Below are 25,511 nucleotides of genomic sequence, written 5' to 3' on the forward strand. Positions count from 1 at the left end.
AACACATTTTTCAGGGGAAAGTGTAACCTTTCCCCATCTGTGACATTTTTATAGCCATTATTTAATCAAATAGTACAGAATTAATGATGATTTTGTGTTTCTGGGACTGCCCAAAACTCACTATGGCACTTTGGTCAATAATTGTTAATGAGAAGTTTATGTAAATGCTCTGATGGAGTGGCTCTCAAAATAGTTTTTTTGGAGCCCTTAAGATCACTGAGGAATTTTGAAATTCAAATAATTAATTCTATTTGTTATTTTTAATTGAACTTTTCAAGTTAGTAATTTTACCTCAGAAGAGTAGTCTAGCGCAAATAGTAGGTTAAGGATAAGGGTTGCATAATATTCTCGTCTTGTTTTTGTAATAATCATTATTTTTAGGGAACATATGTGAACTTATAAAGTCAAAAGTGAATCAAGTTCTCCAATTCTAAAATCACAATATTTTAAAGGGTTTTGGGCCATGGACATTTTTTGACTAAATTTATCACAAGAGTTTTAAATGTTAGTTTACAATGAAATGTAATAATTAAACGAATTTACAAACTAAATTAAAAGAAGGTTATGCACCATTTAGACTTTGTTTTAGTTTTAGATTCTATATCCATTTCTTATTTTTTTATAGATTAATCTTGAAAAAGCAGAAAGTGGTTGGATGTTTTTGACATAAAATGGTCCGCTTTGAGTGAAACTATCTTTCTAATTTCACTCTTTTATTAATCAGATGGATGCTTTCTTTTTGCGTCAGTTCGGCATTTATTATTATACCTCATATATTTAAGCCAGGTTATTTTAGTATATATTATTGACTGTTTATTTATTTGTTACGCTATAAAATAAGTATCATAAGATTTATCAAAGAAAAAAAAAATCGATAAAACAATGAAAGAAAATAATAAAAAACAACTCTTAATTTGCCTTAACTCATCGGTGTATTTTCCGATTGATATCCTATCTGAAAACTCGACAGATGTGTTAACTTATAGCCCTCCCTTGACGCTCGCATCTGTCGGTACTAGTTCTAGGAAAACATTAGGGAATACTCCCAAGGACAATTGATATTTTTCCATGCAAATGCGATCCTACAAAATAAGTTTGATTCGGCTTCGAGTATACCTTCTTAGTGAATCTTTATTTATTTATTATAACAAAACTGCCTTGAGCCCAGAATTTGATGCAAATTTTTTTGAAATGTCAGCAATCATAATCAAATTAATTTTTTGAATATTCATTTAAACTGAATAAACCTAAAATAAATCTGAAAGACCAGTAGTAAAATAATCGAAATCCAAAAAGTAACTTATATGACTTAGCCTCTCGAGATTAGGCTACTAAAGTAAACCTCTAACCCTTGGCTATAATTTATAAGCTAAAACGATAGAACAAAACAAAGACAAGTAACGCCAATTCACTATTGCTCTCAAAAGAAGTCTTCTGCTTAAGGGTGAGTATTAGAAAGAGGGATAAAGAATGTTATTCAATTTTTTTGAAAATTTTAATTTCCACCGTAAACAATCACTTCTCCATCGTTGCCCTGGTATTCAGGTAATGGGTGCCCACATCTGAAATTAGGGACAAAGATAAAAATGTCTTGGACTAGAAGGGGTCAAGGTCTTTCTATATCAGGCATAAGTTTGAAGAATGAATTGCAGCAAATTGGGTGCTCAGGCCCTGTGAAGGTAAGAGGGAAAAAGGAGGGCAGAGGAAAATACTCCTTTCTGTTTATTCAAAAAGAATATTTATGTGAAAATGAGTGTTCTATATAAAGAATCTGGCAACTATTATTAGCTTTTTTCTGAGCTTTTAGTGATAATAATTGCAGATCCAAGGTAATTTCTTATATATTCAATTTGTTTTAACTATAGCAATGGGGAATTTTCACTAAAATAGGTCATTGAAAATAAACTAAAAAATTAATGATGTCAATAACTTATTGATAAAAAGCTACTTGTATTTATTGTTTCTGAGGCATAAAAAAAATGGAAATGGAAAGGATTTCAACTAGTAATATTTTTGTCAATTTACTTATTTTCATATTGAATCGTGAAACCTGACACCAAGGCCTTTACACTTGACTAAAAAGTGTATTTTATTTTGGTACTTGTGAGGATGATTCCTCATCGAAGAAACTTAAGGGTTTCAACAACTCAAGAAAGTTGTCTCCTACGCCTGACATCCTGCCTCCGTACTTTATCGAGGGCTGCTTCATTTTTTTTTTTTTTTTAAAGAAATACCCCAGCCCCCAGAAAAAGCGTCCATTTATTCTTCTGTTTCCTTTTTTTTATATTTCGGGCCTCTGGGGTCTAAATTCGATCGTTTTTATTTAACTTGCCGTGCTTGGATTTTTCTTTGAAAGACATTGAAGTGACATTATTTGAAAATCCGTTTAAGTGTGTCTAAAGTTAAAACTAAAGGTCCATAAAAACGTAGATTTGACAAGAAAAATTGTCTGGGTGGCAATTGTGTTAGTTTTCCACTCTAGAACTTTGCCTCTTGTGGGGCAAAGTGACCTTTTGTGGGCGTAACCTCTTGAACATTACTTTTCCATCCAATTTTCCAATAATCCTTTCCACGGCACAAGAATATTAGTTATTCGGTCTCAAAATACAGCCGATGCATAATTAGTCACTCTAATTTAAACGTTGAATCGCATAGGCAAGTTTACAGATAAGATCTATCAGTTCTAATAAAAATACGAGAGCAAGAAGGATCCGTTTAAGAAAGGGTGCCCGCTGTTTATATTATGATCTCGGTCTATTGAGGCACTTGGTTGAATAAAGAGTCATAATCGAACTGTCACAATAGGTCGATAAGGTCATACATTTCCGCCGCTTGATGCTTTTGATTCAGTTTACCGTTAACTCTACCATTTCACAACAATTTAAGATTTCTATTATGTTCTATGGTAAATAGGAAAGAGTATCTTCCTTGATGATGTCGATAACAATCGGCTTTAGAATTTTGATATGCCTTATAAACATGGCATTGAAAGTGTTTTCCTCAAAAATATAAATTCAAAGCAAGATCGTTTGTAATTTGGAGAAGGTTTTAATCCAACTAAGTAGTCTGGAGACAAGGATAGAGTAAACTTCCTTGTATCGAAATAAATTATTTTTCAGACAATAATTTAACATGTGTTACGTCTAAAGACATTGACGCGTATGTTTGATGCTTCTTAATAGAACCCGAACAACAGAACCGTCCCTCTTCTAAATTTTTATTGCCAAGGTTCCCGAATTAAATATCCATGCCAAAGACATAATAAGGTGTCCTATGCATTCCCACCTCCCAGAAATGAGCTCATATTTTTTTTTGCCTAATGTGTCCTTGGACAGATCACACTTTACTGAGTTGTTTTCTAATCAAACATTGTGAATACTTTAGAAAGTATAGGTTCTACGGGGGAGAGGGTTTGCAGACCCTCGTCTTTCATTTGAGCGAAAACAGAATTTTTGGAAAATGAGATACTGACTGATACTGAGCAGATACAGACATGGATACTGAGCCAACTCGACCAGATACAAATGGGATGGGAGGCTATCGGAACTATGGGCCGCCATGAAATATCCAGATTTTACCATTTTGAATACAATTTCGAAAATTTGCTCCATAAGTACATTTTTTTTTCTTTCTTTTGCTGAAAGATTATCTCCCTTCGACAAAATTTCTTGCTTGCAGGACAAAACAATCGGCTTCCATTTTTTCTTAGCATAAAGCAAGTCTATAAGACTACTCATTGCTTGCTAATTATTGAATTAGCAAGTAATGGTAGTTTTCCCAAAAGCAAGTAGTTTTCCCAGCAAGTCTGGGAAAACTATGAAAAAAAGGTCAACCTCAAACAAACTGCTATACAAATAATTCTTTCACTACTCGACCAAAAAGTATGTACTGATTGATTCTGATTGATTCATTGAGTAAATTAAATAAAAAAAAAACAATTTTTTTAGCTTTAAGTAAGGAGCGACATTAAAACTTAAAACGAACAGAAATTACTCCGTATATGAAATGAGTTGTCCCCTCCGCAATCCCTCGCTCTTTACGCTAAAGCTTTAAATTGTTTTAAAAAGTAAAATTGTGGCAGAGTCAAACTTTAGCGTAAAGAGCGAGGGATTGCGGAGGGGACAACTCATTTCATATACGGAGTAATTTCTGTTCGTTTTAAGTTTTAATGTCGCTCCTTACTTAAAGCTAAAAAAATTGGTTTTTTTTATTTAATTTCTGAACGTTTTTGAATTAATGCATGTTTGGTTTTGCCTCTCGGCACATAAATTATTAAAACGAAATTTGTATATTAATTTTTTTTTGGCTAAATGGCTTTCTCTTAGTTTTGATCAGACGATTTTGAGAAATAAGGGGTGGAGAAGGAGGCCTAGTTGCCCTCCAATTTTTCGGTTACTTAAAAAGGCAACTAGAACTTTTAATTTTTAACGAACGTTTTTATTAGTAAAAAATATACGTAACTTAAGAATTAACTTACGTAACAAACTTTCATAACCTTATATTTTTATTATGTATACGAGGGGGTTTGTACCCTCGTTAATACCTCGCTCTTTAAACTAAATCGTAAGTTTTGTCCCAATTCTTTAAGAATGGTCCCTGACTCAGAAAGGCCGTAGAATAAATAGTTGAAATTACTAAAAATACTTTAGCATAAAGAGCAAGGTATCTACCTCCTCCTAAATACCTCGCTCTTTATGCTAAAGTATTTTTAGAACCCCTCATATGTGTAATAATCTCTGTTCGTTTTAGGTTTCAATGCTACTTTTTCCTTTCATTTTAATAAACGTTTTCATGTTTATTTTTCATTGTTTTCTTATAGTAATGCTAGAGAATCCTGGGCCCTTGTCATTGAATTTTTCTTCCCCCATGACAGATTCCTCCAAAGAAAGATCCTCCAACATAGCCCCCTCTCCTCAGCCCCACCCCCAAACAAAATAAAATCCCCCTGAAAACGTCTGTACACTTCCCAATAACCATTACTATATGTACACAATGGTCCAAGTTTTTAACTTGCAGCCCCTCCCCCAGGGATTGTGGGGGAGTGAGTCATCCCCAAAGATATAGTTATTATGGTTTTTGACTATGCTGAACAAAATGGCTATCTCAAAATTTTGATCCGTTGACTTTGGGAAAAAATGAGCGTGGGAGGGGGCCTAGATGCCCTCCAATTTTTTTGGTCACTTAAAAAGGGCACTAGAACTTTTCATTTCCGTTAGAATGAGCCCTCTTGCGACATTATAGGACCACTTGGTCGATACGATGACCCCTGGGGAAAAGAAAAAAAAACAAAAAAAAAAACAAACAAATAAACACGCACCCGTGATTTGTCTTCTGGCAAAAAATACAAAATTCCACATTTTTGTAGATAGGAGCTTGAAACTTCTACAGTATGGTTCTCTGATACGCTGAATCTGATGGTGTCATTTTTGTTAAGATCCTACGACTTTTAGGGGGTGTTTCCCCCTATTTTCCTAAATAAGGCAAATTTTCTCAGGCTCGTAACTTTTGATCGGTAAGACTAAACTTGATGAAACTTATATATTTAAAATCAGCATTAAAATGCGATTCTTTTGATGTAGCTATTGATATCAAAATTCAATTTTTTAGGGTTTTGGTTACTATTGAGCCGGGTCGCTCCTTACTACAGTTCGTTACCACGAACTGTTTGATACCAACAAATGTGATTAGACATGTCATTTTTAAGCTCTTTTTTGCTAAAAAATACTTCTTTTTCATTGAAAAAGAAGTATAATTTTTTATTCCTGTATCCCTTTCTTGCTTTAATTTATTAAAAGGCGAAGAAAAAAGTCAAATGAATTTAGGAAAAAGCAAGAACAAAACTACGGTTGTCAATTATTGGCTGTATTTACCACCCTTACCAATAATCTTAACTTGGTAAGAGAAGCTACCCACTTCGTGACTTTTCGCTTTATCAAACCTAATTACTTCATCCCCGTTTATTTCCAACTTTAGCTACTAACATTTCCTAACATTAATTTTCAAACCTATTACTACACCCTGTCAAAACATCAAAATATTAATTCTTTTGGTTAATAATTTATCGATTACAATCAAATTATCTGCCGAATGTAAGGATTATATTTTACTTTCAATTAATACCGTCTTTTACCATAGCATTTGTTGCATCATTTTTTTGCCTTTGAATGTCTGAAAACATACATTTTTATTTCATTTGCAACTTTCCAATGGGGCTCAAAAATGCTACACCACCTTGATTTTAACTAATTTAATTGTTAATATTCACATTTAAGGAACGATAAATTTATTTTAGAACTGTCGAAAAAAAAGCTAGACTCTTAAGCGAAAAAATGCCAAGAAATTTTTTTAAGCACAAATTCCTCGGTTTCAAAAGGCAATAAATAAAATATACTAACAGAGAAAAAAGGGCCACAACATTTAAGTGACAATTTCGTGACAACTAAGTCGCTTGTAGCATAATTCTTTTCTCGTATCAGTTTCCGACGATCAGGGATGAAATAAGACAACCAACTCTGTAGACCACCACCAGTTACAGCTATGACTATTGTTTTCATTAGAAGAGATTAATATCTTGAAGGCTTAATCGTGAAGAATGTGTTCCTTAATGCCTATCCACTCACAAAGCTGAGGTAATAGGCAATTTGGGAGAAAAATTAAGAACTGTCAATGATTTCGGTCACAATTAAAGGTACTTGTATGATACAACCCCTACCACTCAAGTTGTTCATTCATTGACGTATTACAGAACCGGTTTTATTTCGTTAGTTTCTTTCAGCTTAACGTGAGACAAGACGAAGAGAAGCTACAGAATAGATGGTAAATTGACTATACATTTGCACATTAGGGGGGAGGGGTAAAGAATTGGAACAGTGTGATGCTAGAAAACAATTCTTGCTTCACAATATTCAGAATAATTGTACCTAATACATTAGGCATGCAGACCCGCTATACTTTACCCCCTCCCCCATAATGTGCAAATGTATACCCCAATTTTGTTTCTAAAGTATTATATTTGTATCATACATAGGTATATTTCATTAGGATTGAGCGTCAGAGAAACATATTAGAAGAATATTAGGTAGAGGCTATATCATACAAGTACGTAATTAAACTTAGATAAACGCAGGATACAAACTTGCAGCTAGGGTTCTCCTCCTATCTTTATAGTGATTTCTAGTGCATCTTTTGTCTGTTCTTTCGTTTCTTATACCGTCGCTTCAGTGGCACCTATTCACAAAAATGTCGGGGGGGGGGGGTAATGTCATTGTTTTCGATTTTTTTTGGACGGAAATGCAAAACAGGCTATTTATCAATGAATGTACCTAAAGCGGTATTTTTCAGAGTCTAGGGCGAAAGGGGCAAATAAATCTAGGGAGTGACCGTGTGTTGCTCCGAAGATGGAAAAGGATTTCAAAATGAAAAAATTGTGTTAATTTACCCGCCAATATTTGAATCCTATAAGACCCATGGTAGATCAAATTGAAAATATCCACTGCATATACCCGGGTGCGCAGCCAGGATTGATGGGGGCCATGGTCCCTAGAATATGTTCGTATTACATCAAAATGAAATATAAACAAAGCAGAAGGTTTCTTCAAGATAAAATTAAAGTCAGTTTTACAGGAATTTTCCCATCCCCACAAAACCCTGACTCTTGCCCCGTGCTAGGAAAATCCTTGCCATACTCATGTATTAAAAGCATAACTTTACTTGTACAATTGTAGACCTCTACCAATAACAATCAGAACCACAAAATAAAAAAAAAAGAATTTAAATCTAATTACCGTTTTTATAAGTATACTGATCAGATCCATATTTTTACTTACTTTAACATATCTTTAAATTCAAACACAAAAAAATCATTGGCCTCTTTTCCTATCACATGATTGACAATTAAAATCGACCATATGTCATTAAGTCTAATTTTGAGAAAAAAAATCTCATTTTATTTGTTTTTCAATGATTTATTTTTTATTGTTCTGTTTGTTGCTAATAAAAAAGGCATCTTAATTTATTTTCTTACTTTAGTCATTTTTCTTCTTTTTAATCTTTATGTTTAATATTAGTCTTTACTTACTTTTGTCTGCTTTGTATTCACATTATGATGGCTCAAGTTCTTGGATGACTATGCTATTGGTTCAGCTACAGAAAAAATCTCGTCTACACTAAGCCTAAGAAAATTCCATGAAAGACAGGCAAAGAACCGTAAAAAAAAATATTTAATTCGAACAAAATTTCAAATGGAAAATACTTCCCAATATTGCTGGGTACGCAAAATAGAAGAAACAAACACACACGGGAAAATGAAAAACATGAGAAAATATATAGCTTTAGGAGTAAGAAAAAAATGTAAGAAACAACTATATAACTTAGGGCTTAAGTATGCTGGGTAGTATATAATTTTGGAAGTGACTAAATATTGTCACTTTTGTAATCTAGAAGCTACAACAAAATTTGTTTTAATTGAAACCTAATTTACAGTAAGTTTCAATTAAAAGGTTAAAAACAAAGATATATTGCTAAAATTAACACAATAGGCTTTAATGCATATAATATTAAACAAATAACAATGTCTGAAGGACAGAAACATAGAAGGAAAGACAGGTCAGACTCTTCCCTGAAATTTACCCTCAGGAGAACCTTGGGAGATTTTGAGAAAACGATGTTAAAATATATGAAATTCTGGATGCCTTTATTCAGAGATAAGAAAATCGACGTCGATAGCAATTGGGGAGCAATAATAAGTAACAACGTCCAAAGGACACAAACATAGAAGGAAAGACAGGTCAGACGCATCCCTGAAATGTATCCTCAAGAGAACCTTGGGAGATTTTGGAAAAACATGTTAAAATATATGAAATCCCGCATGTCTTTATCCAGAGATAGGAGACTGGACGTCGATAGCGATTGGGGGGCAATAACAAATTCCTTCTCACCCTCCCCCTTTTTTTTCCCGCATCAATTCTGTGAAATTTTCATGCAGTTTGTCTTTTTTAAATAATATTCTTAATATGACTGTCCGAAGTCCAAATAACTTTGAATGTTTAATTTCATAATTTTGAATCACATTTACCTTTGTAAACCAACACATAACAGAACTATTTGTCCTATTGCCTCGATTGTTGAGTCAAAAAAATTGCTATTTGTTTCCTTTTTGACAAAACGGTATCCCGCATAATGTGTGAAAGCTTAGTAACTTACCAACTGTTGGACAAATTATACTTCAGTTCAAGCGATTTGGTTTTACTTAGGGGGGAGGAGTAAGGATGGAACTAATTGGGCACCCGTAGAACATGCATCAATATTTTTGTTCTAATGTTTCTGCTTTAAATTATAGTCACTAACCAAAAATTTTAGAACTGTTTATGATTAGATTTAGACAGGTAAATGTATCAAATGAATGTCCTGACACTTGTTAAAATGGCATTCGGTGACATTTTTTAAAATCATTTCCATGAGTTTCTTTGCCATGGGGAAGTAGTCATCAGTCCATTCAGGTTAACCCTTTAGCTCAGTAACTAGCATATTAAACTAATTACACTAAATCGTTTCTACTTCCAAGATAGAATACGCAAAAATACACATTTGATGAAACTAAATAATCAGGAAGCAGCACATGATATTTTGTAAGCTCTTTCTTCTTTCAATGTTTTGTCTCCCTGACGTTCCATTAAATGGCTGTTTTCTTCGCTATATTGTCCTAAGAGTTGCACTACAATTGATTCTAGCTCAAAAAGCTAGACCCTTTAGCTCAGTAACTAGCATATCAAACTAATCACACTAAATCGTTTCTACTTCCAAGATAGAATGCGCAAAAATACACATTTGATGAAACTGAAGAATCAGGAAGCAGCACATGATATTTTGTAAGCTCTTTCTTCTTTCAATGTTTTGTCTCCCTGACATTCCATCAAATGGCTGTTTTCTTCGCTATATTGTCCTAAGAGTTGCACTACAATTGATTCTAGCTCAAAAAGATGACGATCCCGAACTTCTGGGGCTTCAGTTCTCATGAATTCTGCAAGTCGAAGAAGATATTCAACATTGTGACCGTTCACACCTTGTGCATTTGCGATCTGAAAGAAAAACAAGGTACTTCAGATTATAATTAAAATAAAGGGAGAATGTAATAAAAGGATAAGATCCTCTAGAGCTGTTGCTGGTGAACAGGGCGTCGGCGGCTATAGTTACCGTTTTAGTTGACGGGTCTCTTTTACAGGGATATGTTGCAAGTCTATTGCCCAGCCTTGCAGCAGCAGGAATCAAGCCCAGGGCCCCGTATTTCCAAGTAGAGCATCAATCGGCTGTGCTATCACAGGCTTAGAGAATGCGATAAACAAACGGGGAATAAACCACAATAGCTTATAAATGAACAGTGTCATGCTTGTCAATTTAGAATATTATAACCATTCTGGAATATCGACAGGTCAACAAGAACTAAAAATCATTATTTCCTTGGAGAAGTGTCATTAGGGAATTCCAAGTAATAAAAAGGCTACTTACTTGGAGTGCAATATCTTTCGTCGGAGCTTTCCCAGCCCAGTGCTGGCTCTTTTGGGTTGCAACATACACTAGCACTTTCAATGGACTTCCTCCTTCTTTAGGATGAAATTCACCAGTAGTTGTTATATAGCCACCAAGAAGACACTCTCTAACTCCAAGGTATTTCAATGCTGCATCCCCTTTAACCTTAAATGCTACACCCCAGGTCTCTGCCTAGAAGGAAACGTTGTATTTAAATAACTTGAAGGGAAAAAAAAAGTCTTCTTAACTTACAAATGGGAACTCAGATTGCCTCTTCTTATAGGATTTATTGACGATCATTGCAGAAGTACCTGTAACATAGTAAAGAGTGAACCACGGCCCTAGTAGCTGAAATTTAAAAATTATTTTTAAATTCTCTTTTGGAAAATCTTTTCCATGTAACACTGGTTTTAAAATAGTAAATTGTATTCAAATTCAACTGAACCGCAGCTTATTCTGCTAAGAAATGTTTGATAAGGTTGAAAAAGAGCTGGAAAACGGCAAAGAATGACGTCTAATTGTAATAGAAAGTACGACATTGAAATCCGCATTGTCCTTTAGCCGAAGGTTTGTAGTCCTAGTTTTTGGACAAGAAGAAAAATAACAATTTTGCATTGGCAGCACCGATGCTTTTGCGTTTTTTTTTTGCGGGGTTGGTCACACAAGTACCAGTGGTCGTAGAATATCAAGAGAGCACTCATTTGAACGGAAATCACAAACTAACATCTAATTACGATTAAAAGAAGTAAGTTTTCAATAGATTTCATTGTTAATGCACTCCTGAGACATTTATTATGTATTTCTGCTTTCTCACACGTTTAGATCAGTAAAAAAAGATAAATATTAGGAGACCATCCATAACCATTAAACCAACTAACTGCTCAAACAAGAATAAAGAATATATTAGGTCATATTTCTTAAATCATCAGCCTATACATAAATGGTTAAATAAAATGTGTTTTATGATCTTCAAAAGCAGCTACAGTAGTTAAGAGCAAAAGTCGCTCAGTATAAAAAACATCTTAGTGGTGCTTAGCAGTTAATCTAAAACTGCTACAGTAGCAGTTGAGGTAGTTGTGCAAAATACTGTTGGTTCGGTCATCGCACATATATATAGTACTCATGGTATTGTTTTGACAGGTACAGTGAAAGAAAGTGCAAATAAAAATCTATACTGGGGTGGATGCGCACCAGCTAATCTGTAATAATCTGATGGCAGAGATTTAAAGATGAAAAAATAGATTAAGTGGATGTAAATTCCCTTTTGGACGAAAAGAACAGGTCTTTGAAATATCGCACGGGTAGGCTACACCGGTTTGTTGCAGGTGAAACTACTGATGTAATAGCTGTTTCATAGAGAAATTTCATTTCAGTAGGCACAAAGAGGCCATGCTCAATGATATATTTAAAAATCTAATAAATCTGGGATAAAAGGGGAACACCTTCGGAAAATGGAATTATAAAAAGGTACTTGTGTGTTATAGCCACCACACTCAGTTCTGTCGAGAAGTGAAGTTTGTTCCATGCTAATGAAATAAGACAAAATATGATGAAAATATAATTTTTTATCAACAAAATTATGAAAACTGCAACAAAGAATTATGTAAAGAGGGTCGCCCAGACCGCATTATATTAAATACTTAACCTAAACTAAACTAACCTAACCAAAATGCCAACCAAACATTTAATTAAAATATAGCTACAATGGAGTTTCTCACCGAGCCGAAGCTAATATTGTTTGGTATAAAGACCACAAAAACCAGTTATTGTGTCGTATTTGCGATACAAGATCGTGAGTGTAGTGGCTGTAAGACAAAAGTACCATAAAAAAGTTCTTTTTTTTTAAGTTTTCCCTATTCCCCTCAAGGAAAATTTCTGGGATCTCAAATTCTGCCCCCTCCCATTCAAAATATAGTTGAAATGACGTTTCTAACTACTCACACCAACCTTACTTGGTACAGATTAACATTATTAAAAGAAAGTAAAGGCATGCTTTGAAACAGTTCTAGCTGAAATAGGCTGTTTTACTAATTGAAACCATTCAACGTTTTGTTCTGTCACATGTACCTTAATTTTAGGCTCCCTCCAAATGATATTGGTGGTAGGAACAATAATTTCTGCATTCTCGTATTGGGAGTGTTAATAGAAAAATAAAGCAAAATCACTTTTTCATTTTTATTTTTGCTAAAAAGTTCCACAGATTAATATAAAATACTAGTTTCAGCTCGTTTCAATAGAAAAATAGGAACAGCAAATAATAAAATGGAACTTTACCTTATCATTTTCTACAAGGGTAACGACTCTTCCAGGCTAGAAAAGAGAATCGGGTTAGAAAGAAAAACAAAGGAATTTGTTTTAGTAGGAGACAGGGTAATGTTTTTTGAAGGAAGGTTGAAAATTAAGAAAAGACGAAACACAGACCAGTTATAGGAAAAATAAAGGGAATAACGGAGGAAACCACACAAATTTTGAGATTTTGTGGGAAGGGTACAAGGTCAAACCCCTCTCCTTACATACATGCCTGATTTATTCAACTAAATGATCAAGGTTAATTTTTGATTCAGTAACCATGATTTCACACAGTCATTCTATACCACCAAGCAGGGAGATACCCACGAACTAATTTCGTGAGGGGGGACAGATGTATTGAACAGAAAATATTTAAGAAACTATGGGATAACCGTAAACAATTAGACATGGAGGGAGGGCGTGAAGGCACCCCGTATATGTTCCTACCATTAAAGCTTATAAATCAAAGATTGGCTTTCGAATGATTCTTCAGCACCGGCATGTGCAATGATGCAATTGTTCGTCTCAAACCTCCTCCGAGTTTTTACGCAACCATTAAAAAACCTCTAACTTAAGTAGCTAATACAGATTGTTGCGGGCGATGTCATGCGGGCGGGGAAAAAAGTAATACTTTGGGGTGAAATTCCTTGTAATATCCAATATTTTATTTTTTGTTCTTTTTTCTTAGGCTGTCTTAAAACTAAAACATAAAAGTTTTTAGTTACAAGCAATTCAATCGTCAACTGTTTTTTTCTTTACCCAGCTCTGATCTCTTTTTGGTGGAGCCCTCTTTTATTAAGCTGAAAAGCTCCGTTTCATTAATTGCATACAAGCATTTTGTTTACTCCTTGTCAGCGATAGTGAGTATTCGGTTTCTTTTTCTGACATACTCTTAAAGAATAATGTGATAGGCTTAAGAAAATACGTCACAAAAATAAACCAAATGAATTAAAGAACACTTTTTAACAAGTAAGTATTGGACAGCTATCTCTCTTTTTCTCTTTAGAGTCAATACATTTTGAAAAATGTTTCATAAAACAGAAGTTTTTCAAAGAAAAATAAAGCACCGCATTAAAATCTAAGACGAGCAGAAAAAACCTATAATGACCTAAACAAACAGAAACAGACTTGAATGAATAAATAAAATCAAAAATAGAAAGAAAGTAAAATGAATAATCAAAAGAAACTTATAAAGAAACAACACAAATTTCACAAACAAGAGTAGGACTATCATCCCTTAAACCTTTGAAAGGCCATAACCAGTGTTTCCACTTTCTCATTTTTTAAATCCCTTATAAAGAGCTGAAAAATCCCTAGAAATCCCCATCTTCAGTTCCAAAATCCCTAAATATCTCCCATTTTCTAATTACTCCCTGAACCGCTTCTCCCTATCTCATTTTACCCGTACCATTGAAAGGTAACATATTTTGGCTTTTTAGATTGAAGTCTAGCTATCACTACCATAATAGAATGTCTTGTCATGCCGTTTAAAGTGCTTTTTAATCATCAGCAAAATACAAATAGCTTCAAATATACTTCAAATAATATTAAGCAAATAGAAAAGAAAATGTAATACTGTAATGTAGATTACAGTACAAGATGTTTAATATGTTCAATCGGAACTTGTAAAACGTAATCAGACTTTATCTTCCCCTGATGTGTCTTCAACATTTTTTATATGGTGGCTGAAGCTTTCACCGTTCTCATGTGGTGAAGTAACTGATCATCTTCACATTCCACACTTTCTTGAGCCCTTTTCATTCCACATTTTGTTTTTAGAATCCTCTGCCAAGTTTATGTTTTCAATTTATTCTGACGTTCAATTTTTACTACTTTTACAGCACTGAAAAACCTCTCGACATTGACATTTGAAAATGGAACAGTGGAAATAAATAATACTGCCGGTTTCAGGTTAAGATAAAAATTCTGTTCCGGCAGCATTTTTTTTTTTCACCAATACCAAATACCAGCGGGTCACGGCATCCATTGTTTTAACGTTTTCAATATCGATGAGGCTCTGCCTCCTCCACTCCTGCTCGGTTTTGGTTCCGTCCCATGGGATCTATCCATACTTCCTAACAAAGGTAGCAGAGAGGCAGGCTGAAGTAATCGGGTTGACCTGGGTCAACCATTTCAGCATATTTGTAAATGTCGCCTTCGAAATGGAACCTTTTCTGTATCTGGCCTACTGCTTTGATATGGAACGCCTGTGCAGCTTTGAGAACTACTTCGATTGAATCAGGGGGGACGGCGGTATCTGACCTTGACGTACAAAGGGAATCTTGTCCGTTCGGACCCAAGTAAACGCTTTCAAGGGGAAGTTAAAATTTTCGATTGTTCACATTGATTTCTAAAGCACTAGTTGATTCCACATAGTTCTTCTGCACGAAGTTCAATGCTGAGGCCCATGTTTTAAGCTTTGTTTATACCCCAAAACTAGAAATATTTTGGTTTCAAGAGCTCAAATTGTGCTTAAATTTGAATTTGCGACAGAAGTGATTGTTATATTTGTAAAGAACATAGAAAAAAGACATCGAGTGGTATGTTCACTTTATTTTCAAGTCAAAAATATTGAACAACAAAAAATATACCAATTATAGTATGAAGGTTCATGATTTTCCCCTGGGTACGTAGGCTTGCCAAAAACACACAATCCATTTATTCCTACATGTGCCATTGTTTTTAACGGTTGTCAAATGGCTGTCAGTTTGTTTTTCTGTTAAAAACTATGGCAATGAAACGGTAAGAGAGGTGTTCGAATAGTTATAGCCTAACTCTATTATTCACGTCAGTACTTATAGAGCTGGCTACAAGTTCGAGTTCAGGTTTTTTTTATTTTACACAAAAATCGTAAACATCATACAAGTACTGTGGAGAAAAAGAATCGTACATGCAATGCTTGTCATAAAAATTTACTACAGTAAGAACAACTACGTACCCTATAAAACTATCAAAATATATTATAACTTTATTTATCTGACCTGTAAAAAAATTACATGCTATCTACCAAATAATCTTATGAAAAAACAACTTAAAAATGACAAACTATATGACTTCATTAATCGAGAACAGTCGAAGCTGAAATTATTGTTTGAAGCCCACATCAGCATGGAACTGTTTCAAACAGTTCTTTGTTGCTAGTTTGTTACTTAGGACTTCTGTACATCGCAAAATCTGTGTGGTGTTAAAATTTTTTAAGCAACTGAAGACATTCTTCTCTGTGATTCCAAGTTCAATTCGCAAGGAAACAGATCCTAAATCGAATTATCCTGCTTCTCTGATTAAGAAGATGATGATGATGAACAAATTAAAGGAAAACCCCCAAAATTTCCCTACAAGTCCATGGGAGAGGAAAAATCCCTAGAAAATCCCCAAATCCCTAAAAGAAAACTTTCGCTCCTAAAAGACATAAAAAATCCCCATTTTAGGGGGAAAATCCCCATAGTGGAAACTCTGGCCATAACGTCATTTGCGCTTTACTGAAAACCATTTGAATTTCTAACATTGCGTTTTTTTATTTGTTATGATATTAGGAACGACGCAACGAAGTACACTAAAGGCTAATCAAAGTTTAAAAATAAGAGTGGCGCGTCTCTCCCTCCATCTCAAACCCTCTAAATGTTTCCAGGGTTATTTGCGTTTATTGAAAATGGTATGTATTGAAAACAAATCCAAACAATAGTGCAGCTTTTATTTGTTAATATTTCGGCAACACAATAAGTAACATAAAATCACCATAATAATCAAGACGACAGGATTACTAATAAAAGTAGACTGAATGTTTAATATATAATGATATTAACTCCCAATAATCTCACCATTTTTTTAATGTTTTAGAAAACTTGCTTTCAACTGAATGTATTTTGTTTTCAGTAACGTGGAAGTCAGGCTATGAACTTTTTGACTGTTTGGGCGGCAGCCCTACTCCTGTTTGTGGCAGTTTCTATATGTTTTAGGTTTTCATTTGATTGTTCATTTAATTTTATGTTTGTTTTGGGTTTCATTTATTTATTGATAGTACTTTCTGTTCGTTTTAATGGGTTCTTATTTCTGTTCATATTGCCTTTTAATGGGGTTCTTTATTTTTCTTTGTAAAACTTCTTTTTTTGAAAATTTTTAAAAATAATTTTGTTCGATTTTAATTAAGATAAAGGTTTAAGTTGGCTAATATTTGAAGTATTTGTCATGTTTTTTTTTTTAGTTTTTCTGCCTCAGAATCAAGATGTTGGACTGTAATTTGAATGTTGGACAAAGTTTGAATATTCATTGAAAGTTTTCAATCAACAATAGTTTTGTGAAATAATTTCTCAAATGACAGTTTTACCAACAAAATATTTGGTGGATGGAGACTGATATTACTGTTCATGCGAATTGAAAATCTACGTAATTCTTGGTTTTCTCCAGGGCTGAAACCATCTCAATCCCTATCCTGTAGAAATCCTTGAATATGCAGGTACCTTAATCCACGATTTTATTAAAAGAACGGTTATGTTATAATCCGTTGTAACTGTTTGTTTGTTTGTTTAAATGAATACACGTCCGATATATGCGATTTTAAAGCAGGTCCATTTTTTTAATCAAATTTCTCCCGCTAAGAATGATTGCGACATTTCTCCTCCTAAATTTTTTCTCTTCAAAATCCCAATGCTCCAGTCTACTTATCCTGAAAGTTTCACGCTAATGAAAAAAAAAAGATAACGTTTGACTCATTTTAGGGCATTTATGAATAACTGTTTTGACTTCCTGGTAACACATAGGGTCTTTGGATTTGCCTCCCTACTTAACTGTGAATAGACTATTGGTCCCATAGAGGATTATAGCGCAAAAACATTTAGATGGTTCGAAGAAAACAAATTTTTAGGTCTCCCCCTTTGCTTCCTCCCCAAGTTAAAAATTGAGATCAACTTGGCCCCCGAACACCTCTGTAAGTTTCAATCTGGTATCCGAAGGTATTCCAGAAATATTGCTGATACGCCATTTTGACAACCTCATAGCACATGATGTCTTTGAATTTATGTCGCTACTTGGAAAATTTTTTTTTTTTCATGGGAACTTCTAGTGCGAAAACATTTAAATAAATTCGAGACATCAATTTAATCCGTTCTCTTCCCATCATAAAATTTGAAGCCCAATTGCCCCCCCCCCCCTGTGGCACTTGAAAGTTTGAACCGCATTCCTTGAGCTATTTCCGATATAATCAAGGCATACTGTTTTGATAGCGTGAATACGCGTAGTGTCTTTAGGTTTACTTCTCCCCTCCCCCAACTTGGGGGCCCCATGCCGAATTTTAGGTTCACCTGAACCCAGTGCACCTCCAGAAAGTTTCAACTTGGTTTCCCAAGCTGTTTTTGAAATGTTGTGGGTATTCTATTTCGTAAACCTTGGTAAGTTCTGTGTCTTTCAATTTATCTTACTGCTTCATGCGAATAGATTTTAGTCCCGTAGGGACTTGGTCAAAACTTCCAGGCAGACTTGACGAAACATGTTTACCCCTTCTCTGCCCCTTCCTCCAAGTAAGAGCTCTAACTGTCCACTTAAGAAAAGAAGTCCCTGAAAGTTTCAACTTGACCTCCCAAGCCGTTTCCAAGACATGTCATACGCGTTATTCTGATTCTGTCAGCACATAGTGGGTTTTTATTTACCTTGCTACTTAACCGTGAATGCATTATAAGTTCTATTCAGCCTACAATACGAAAAGGATCAGGCTGAAACAGAGGCGAAACTATTTAGTCCTTTTTTTAACACAAACTTAGAAGATTAACTGTTCTCCCCTTCCTTGTACCACCCTACTCGAAAATTTCAACCCCTTATCCAAAGCTGTTTCTAAGATATTGCAGATAGTGTGTTTGGTAACCTGGATGGACACAGTCTCTTTTGTTTTACCTCTCCCCTAAACCATGGTTCAATATTCTCTTGACTTATCCTTCAAATTCCCTGAAATTTTCATCTTGATACCCTAAGCCGTTACCGAGAAATTGCAGATACGCCATTTTGATAACATTGCAATCACATTGTGTCTTTTGATTTCCCTTGCTACTTATCTGTACAAAGTTATTCCAAAGGAGTTGATACTGCACGAGCGTCTTGATGGATTAGAGAATTACTTAACTCCTCCCTTTCCTCCTAAAATAAAACTTGAGGTTCCTTGCACCACCCTCCCCCTTCCCCAACAGTAACTGAAAGTTTTAATCTCATCCCCCAGGCCATTGCCGTCAAATTACAGATATCCATTTCTATGATGTAGACTAGACACACATAGTGTGTTTTTATCTACTTCTCTCCCTTCCCCAATGCAAATTTGTCTTTTGATTCACTCGGGGAATCTTGGCCTAGCGAAAGATCCCTAAGTATTTTCTATTAAAACCAATATGTCCACATTGGCTAGTTTACAATTTTAAGACCCATTGCCCCTTGAACTGCGGGAGTTATGTTGACCCGAGAAGAGGGCTTATTAGATCTTTCGAAATTCCTCAACAAAATGACAATCTCAAAATTCTAGGTAGCTGAAAAGGATACGTTAGGAGGGCAAATTGCCCTCAAACCACTTTTGGCCCTGTTAAAGGGAATTAGAAGTTTCAATTTCTATCAAAAGGCCCCTTCCCTAAGTTTCAATGACCACCCTTCCATTAGAAGTGGCCAGGGAGAAAAAGTTTTCGGTACTTCCCTGAAACTTTATCGGGCCGTATTTTTTTAGGGAGGGGGAAGTTTTTTGTTTCTTTATTTTAATACCTTAGTCCAAAGACATAGAATATAATTTTCGAGCTGATCAAAAAATAACATTTTCTGGCTCTTGTTGGGTCTCGTTTTTTTTAGGGGGGGGGGGAGACTGCCTTATAGTTTTATTTGTTCATCAGGCTCTCCCCTTTGCTCAAGGTCTGATGGCTTTAAGTTTCAAAGTGATCAGGGGGGAAATCCCATTTTCAGGCCGCCCACCTCCTTTCTTTTCACAAGAAACAGTTTGATTATTTTTTTACCCAAAGAACGATTCTTGAGAGTTTCAAACAAATCGCACACCCAACATAAAACAAGGGTGCTTTTCCATTGTAAAATTTATTTCAACAAATGGTAATTTGCTTTGTTTTACACCCATTGTCTCTGGGGCTGTATGGGCATGTCATCCCCAGAGGCTTATTTATTGGACCTTTTAGACAAAGTGGATATTCAAAAATTTTTGATTGGGTGTCTGGGGGCATTGGGGGGCCGTAGGGCAGAAAGTGGCGAGGGAGGGGTCTGGTTATCCTCCACTACCTTCTGAAGTTCTTACGACCACCCCTTTCATGCGGAGTAACCAGGGGAAAAATGATTGAACAAAACAATAGGAAATTGATAGCGTCTATACCTCATAGACGTACTTACTTCCGCAATTACTAACTTGCTTAGGAACTGGGCCAGCTATACAGTAGGATAATAGCATTCTAAAACATTTTAGCACCCAACGCCTTTGGGACGGACACCTTTTCTTCACCTATCAATCACGAAGCTTAGGTTTTATCAAGCTATTAACCATAATGGTCATAAATTATGAATCATAAATGACAGCAATCTATATGAGTCATGTCTTAATAAAACATTAGCTATCCTCGGTATTCTTATCTTAGACATAATTAGAATATAAAATTGAGAAAATAACATACCTTATCAATAGTGCCACGTTGTACAGTGTTGTTTTGCCAAAACCGCCTTTTGAATCCTTTAATACACCCAACCGTCCTATCGAGGTACTCAAAATTTGGTGACCAGCACAACGACCCGTATCCAAAGATCCAAAACTCGTTGTACATTTTTTAACCTCGAACAGAATCGACGTTAATTTCACCCTATCTTGAGCACAGTTTATAAACAAATACTTTTAGAATAGCTAATGCTGGAACCTCGAAGAAAATTTCTGATGCAATATTATTACGATGTTTCAAATGATTAGGAAACCCCGTGGAATACGTCATTAACCGCGTGTTTGTCATGTGCACTGTTTAACCTGATTTTAGAAGAGTAGGTACAAATAACCATAGCTCTAGGGAGAGATTAGACGTGTCTTTCGGGGAGAGAAGGGTAGAGTGCTGTCTTCAAGAAGAAAAAAATTTGCTCTCAGGGTGGCTCAAATTTATCTTTGTTTTTTCTAAGGATGATGAACAGTGGTTATCAATCCACATTTATAACAATTTTGGTGTATTCGCATCTTTCTTTTCCTTTTTTTCATTGAAACACTTGTAAAGTTGAATTTTCCTAATCATTATAGGATTCAACTCGGGAAAGATAAAAATTACTTATCCGCTGGGAAAGCAGGGATGGTTTTCTGTGGAGGAGAATTTTCAGCGAAGGGGGAGTTTTCCGCTGGGTGGAATTTTCCACAGGGGAATTTCCTAGGAGGGGGGGGGGGGTTCGCATTGAATTACTATTCTCTTGAGATCGTAGCAACGCGCAACGGAGAAACTAGTTCAATATAATTGTTCTGAAAATTTAGATCGTGTATCGTTAGTGCAAAATAAGGGGACTCTAAGTCTAACAGTATAAATCTGAAATGAGTGGCCACCAGGATGGCCGTGCTTACCTTAGGATGAAAACAATTGTATAATGTGTTTCAAACGGCGATTGGCCTGAAAATCAAGGTAAAAATAGGGGCTTTTTTGTCGTCTCATCCTCCACCCTAGAGATATTTTAGGATATTGGCACCTCTTAAATCAAAATAAAATAGGGTCCATTCAAAGAAATTATGAACATCTTTTTTAATTATGAACATTTGGTTATTAAGAATAGGCAATATTATGCCGCTTTAGATGTATTCGCATATATGGAACTTAACATTTAAAAGTATCAATGCAAATATTAGTGCTGTAGATGTCTTTGGGAATCCACGGCTTGTAATTGGGAGTTAATACCTCCCCTCTATATACTAATTTTTGCAATTTCGCTGTTCCTGTAAAATACAATTAAACGCACTTCCTAGTGTTTATTCTTTATTTTAAGGTCAGGATTGGAAACTTTGGGCAATTTCGGCTGAAAACTTTAAAGGGTTTTCAGTTCGAACTGGGCGGCACGGAGGGTTGCAGTAGTTACGAGCAACAATCCCAACCCAATCCTAAAAATAAAAATGGAATAATCCCCAAAGCGGTGTTAAGAGATGCTTCCAGTTAGACCCTCCCCCCCCCAAAAAAAAAACAGAAAAATTATCTTGGCTCTTAGTTTTGCTGAATTTCAAATGATTTTCTATATAAAAAAAAAAAAAAAAAAAAAAAAAAAAAAAAAAAAAAAAAAAAAAAAAAAAAAAATTCACATAGGAAGACAAATTTTAGAACTAAAGATCTAAAATTCAACCGGTATAAGCGAAGTTTATTACCAGTTGTCAAACTGTCATTGCATAAAAGCAATTGAGTTAAATAAATTAACGTGGAAAAATTTTTGACAGAAAGAATGCACAAATCAACAGAATTCTTGGGGAGCAGATTTTCAATTGTGACAGATGATAATCATAGGACAGTCATTTTAACAAAATTGCAACTAATCCTCGACAATTCAAATGCATGAACCCTAAAAAACAATTTTGTCGCATCATGAAGTAGATATCAACACATGACTGACCATTTATAAATGGTGGCTGAAATTCCAGACTTCCTCACTGTTCTCATCTTTGCAAAGAAAAAGTCGCTGAGTCAGATCAACAGAAGAAAAGGTTCAGAAATCGGTATTTTTTTGTGTTCTCACACGGTTTTCTTGCAATGCCAAAATTAAATAAAGGAAAGCATGAGTATCCCTGAAGGATCATAGCTATGGGATTTTACGATGAGGGTGCTATTGCATTAGGACAGGGGCCGTCAGGTACGTCAATTGGGGGTGGAGGCAGGTGGGATCATTTCTCCCTAGAACTTTGGCTCTCCAATCAATTTTGAAGTTACATTTTCTTTATTTTTTTATTGAAAATTATCTCTTTTTTTTCGTGTTTTCATTGAATTCTTGGGAAGAAAAAAGTATATATCTAAAATGTGATTTCTGTACCGTTCTACACTAAAGGGGATTAGAATACTTTTGTGGAAAGTCAATCGGAAATTTAGAACGATTACTTGATTGGGTTTTCATCTACTTTGTTGGCTCCATTCGCAGAGCCGAAAATCCTTCATTACCCCTAGCTCAGAGACTACGGGACGCAATTGTATACAAAATAGGTGTACACACGTCCGACTTCAGTGAGAGAGAGGTAGGGCATTCATACTTGAGGGGTGGGTCAAACCAGTGAAGTGAATGTTATGCTGTCGTCCCAACTTTTCCACACAAGGTATCTTCAGGCTAATCTCATAGGGGAGCCCCCTCACCCCGCGGGTTAATAATTTGAGATCGAATTTGGCTACGGCATTCCCGGCTTTAAGCGATGCTTCGAGGCTGGCGACCTCGTCGAAAATTGAGCTAGCTACCCAAGAAACATCCAGAATTATGTCGAATATGTCTAATATGAGAGCGAGTTTGGCTACGGCATTCCCGGCTTTAAGCGATGCGTCGAGGCTGGCGACCTTGTCGAAAAGTGAGCCAGCTACCACCTTATCAAAGAGACAAGGCCTGCAATATCGGCTGCTTGAACCTCTGTTCCATCAAATGTTCACTAACGCAAGCCTTCATAGCTGAAGAATTTTATCTATAACCTAGATATACTCCGTGGTTCAGAGACAAGATTGAATGGACGAATGACAATTGACCTAATAGCCCCTTCAGGTAAAAAGGCCATTCTCTTCAATTCTGGCCCAATGGATGGATACGACCTAGCAGGAGTGGGAATTATCATGACACCCAAGACCGTATCAGGACTCATGGACTATGAAGCAGTGCCTGACAGAATTGTGATGGCCCGTTTAAAAGGTCTAGTAATAGCCTGACAATACTGTCTGTATTCATGACGGCGCCCCGATTCGTGACGCCCCTGACCACTTGAAAGACAAATTCTGTGCCGACCTCCATCTGACTCTGAACAAAATTCCTCGCAAGGACATCCTCGTAATCGGTGGTGACTTCAATGACAGGATTGGCACGAGACTAAACAATTCTGAATGGGCCATTGGCAACCACGGTTTGGGCGACTGATCTTAACGGAGTTAGACTTCTCATGTTTGCTATGCTGAATAATCTCAATGTGGCTAATACTTGATTTAAACACAAACCGTGCCACAGTTACACTTGGAGATCCCAAGATGGACGAACCCGTGTCCAAATTGACTATTTACTCGTTTCTCGTCACTGGAAATCAATGATTGAAGACTCGAGAGTATACAGAGGGGCGGAAACTGGATCAAAAAGTGAATCCGACTATTTTTTACTAAACTCAAAAGTTAGATTCAGAATCAGTTCCAAAAAACTAATCTCCACCTAGACACATCCTAGACATAGAGAAACTCAAAACTCCCTGAAAATTAAAGAGACCTTTATGCTCGAACTCACAAACCGTTTTACGGCGTTGCAAGATAATGATCGAGAATTTAAGACCAATCAAGCAGTTTCTGAGACAGAGACAAGAGCCATGACCGAGCAAGAAAATTTTAACCCATTGCTAAATATAGGAAAGCCCTGGAACAAGTATAGAAAAGCCCTCCGAAATCAATGAAAGAGGCAGCTACAGAAATTCTCGGAGTAAGGGACAAAAAAACTCAGAAGATGGATTTCACAGAAGACAATAGAACTCTCTTTAAGGAAGAAAGAAATGACCGATAGACACTCTGCTTCTTTTAAAGCACTCCGCAAAGAATGTCACAAATCTGCTAAGACAGATAAGCAAGCATATTGGTCTAATGTAGCCTGTGAAATGGAAAAAGCTGCTGCACGCAATGATTCACGGAAACTCTACCAGCTCCTAGGCGAATCAACCGGGAAAAAGAAGCAAAGATCTACCTCCACGCTACTTGGTAAGGACAACAAGCTCCTCACGAGCAAAGAAGATCGTATCGAACGCTGGCGTACTCACTTCCAGGAGCTCCTTCACCCACCAGAAAATGACCACAGCCGGCCCACTCCATCCCACAACAGTTCTGAGCCACCGTCCGTGTATGAAGATTGCAATATCGTCCCTCCAAGCAGAGAAGAAATTATCCATACCATAAAATTATTTAAAAAATAATAAAAGCCCTGGCATTGACGAATTACCATCTGAACTTCTCCAGGCCCTTCCAGAAGTGGCTATCGGTGAACTCCATGGCTTACTTATGGATGTCTGGGTCAATGAATACATTCCTGAAGAGTAGAGGCCCTTGGGCTGCCGCCTCTATTCTGGCATATTGATTAATACAGCCTTCGATATACCCCCGCTTCCTTGTGCATAAGCAGCGAACGGTTTTTCTTAACAATTTACATATTAAAAAGTAAGTATTTTTTTTTTTTGAATGTCAAAAATGTAACTGGAAGTCGACAGTCTCGTTAATTTGCAGGATGTGTGGTATTGAGCTTTAAAAAAGCTTGTCAAGGTTAAAATAAATACTTTGAGGCGAATTCTATTAGATATGAATGGATTACTAATAATATCTGGTCAAATTATTTTCTAGGAAATGGTGTTTTAGAAAATAAATATTGTTTTGTGGTCTGAACGTAAAATTACACTTCCTTTGGTGTTTTGCTCTTTCGTCATTAAAGGCTTAATTTTCGGTTGTATTTAATTTCTTTTTTTGTCATGAAAACACAATTACAGCTAGCAGTGTCAATACAAGAAAATATAGGAGTTAGAGCCAAAT

General features: G+C 35.7%; 1 protein-coding gene across 2 annotated transcripts; it reads right to left on the minus strand.

Annotated features, from left to right (window-relative positions):
* Positions 1 to 8,200: 8,200 nt before the first annotated feature.
* On the minus strand, positions 8,201 to 20,690 carry LOC136039332 (glutathione-specific gamma-glutamylcyclotransferase 1-like). 2 transcript variants are annotated; one of them, XM_065722957.1, is made up of 4 exons: positions 20,448 to 20,690; positions 12,799 to 12,834; positions 10,504 to 10,716; positions 8,201 to 10,076 (listed from the first exon to the last, which is right to left on the minus strand). In XM_065722957.1, the coding sequence occupies exons 1-4, from the start codon at positions 20,592 to 20,594 to the stop codon at positions 9,843 to 9,845; spliced, it is 630 nt and encodes a 209-aa protein (XP_065579029.1). In that variant the 5' UTR covers positions 20,595 to 20,690; the 3' UTR covers positions 8,201 to 9,842. The 2 variants fall into 2 exon arrangements, with proteins under 2 accessions (XP_065579029.1, XP_065579030.1); XM_065722958.1 differs by lacking the exon at positions 12,799 to 12,834 and having other exon boundaries at positions 20,448 to 20,675.
* Between the last annotated feature and the right edge of the window lie 4,821 nt (positions 20,691 to 25,511).

Source organism: Artemia franciscana, chromosome 19 (genome assembly GCF_032884065.1).
Source record: "Artemia franciscana chromosome 19, ASM3288406v1, whole genome shotgun sequence".
NCBI lineage: Eukaryota > Metazoa > Arthropoda > Branchiopoda > Anostraca > Artemiidae > Artemia > Artemia franciscana.

Bases quoted from the DNA above. Each gene is read 5' to 3' on its own strand.
- LOC136039332 (XM_065722957.1), bottom strand. From the start codon at position 20,594: ATGTACAACGAGTTTTGGATCTTTGGATACGGGTCGTTGTGCTGGTCA. The intron at 10,717-12,798 runs GTAAAGTTCCAT...GTTTCCTTCTAG, and splicing joins CCCTTGTAGAAAATGATAAG to GCAGAGACCTGGGGTGTAGC. The intron at 10,077-10,503 runs GTAAGTAGCCTT...TTTTTCTTTCAG, and splicing joins CGAAAGATATTGCACTCCAA to ATCGCAAATGCACAAGGTGT.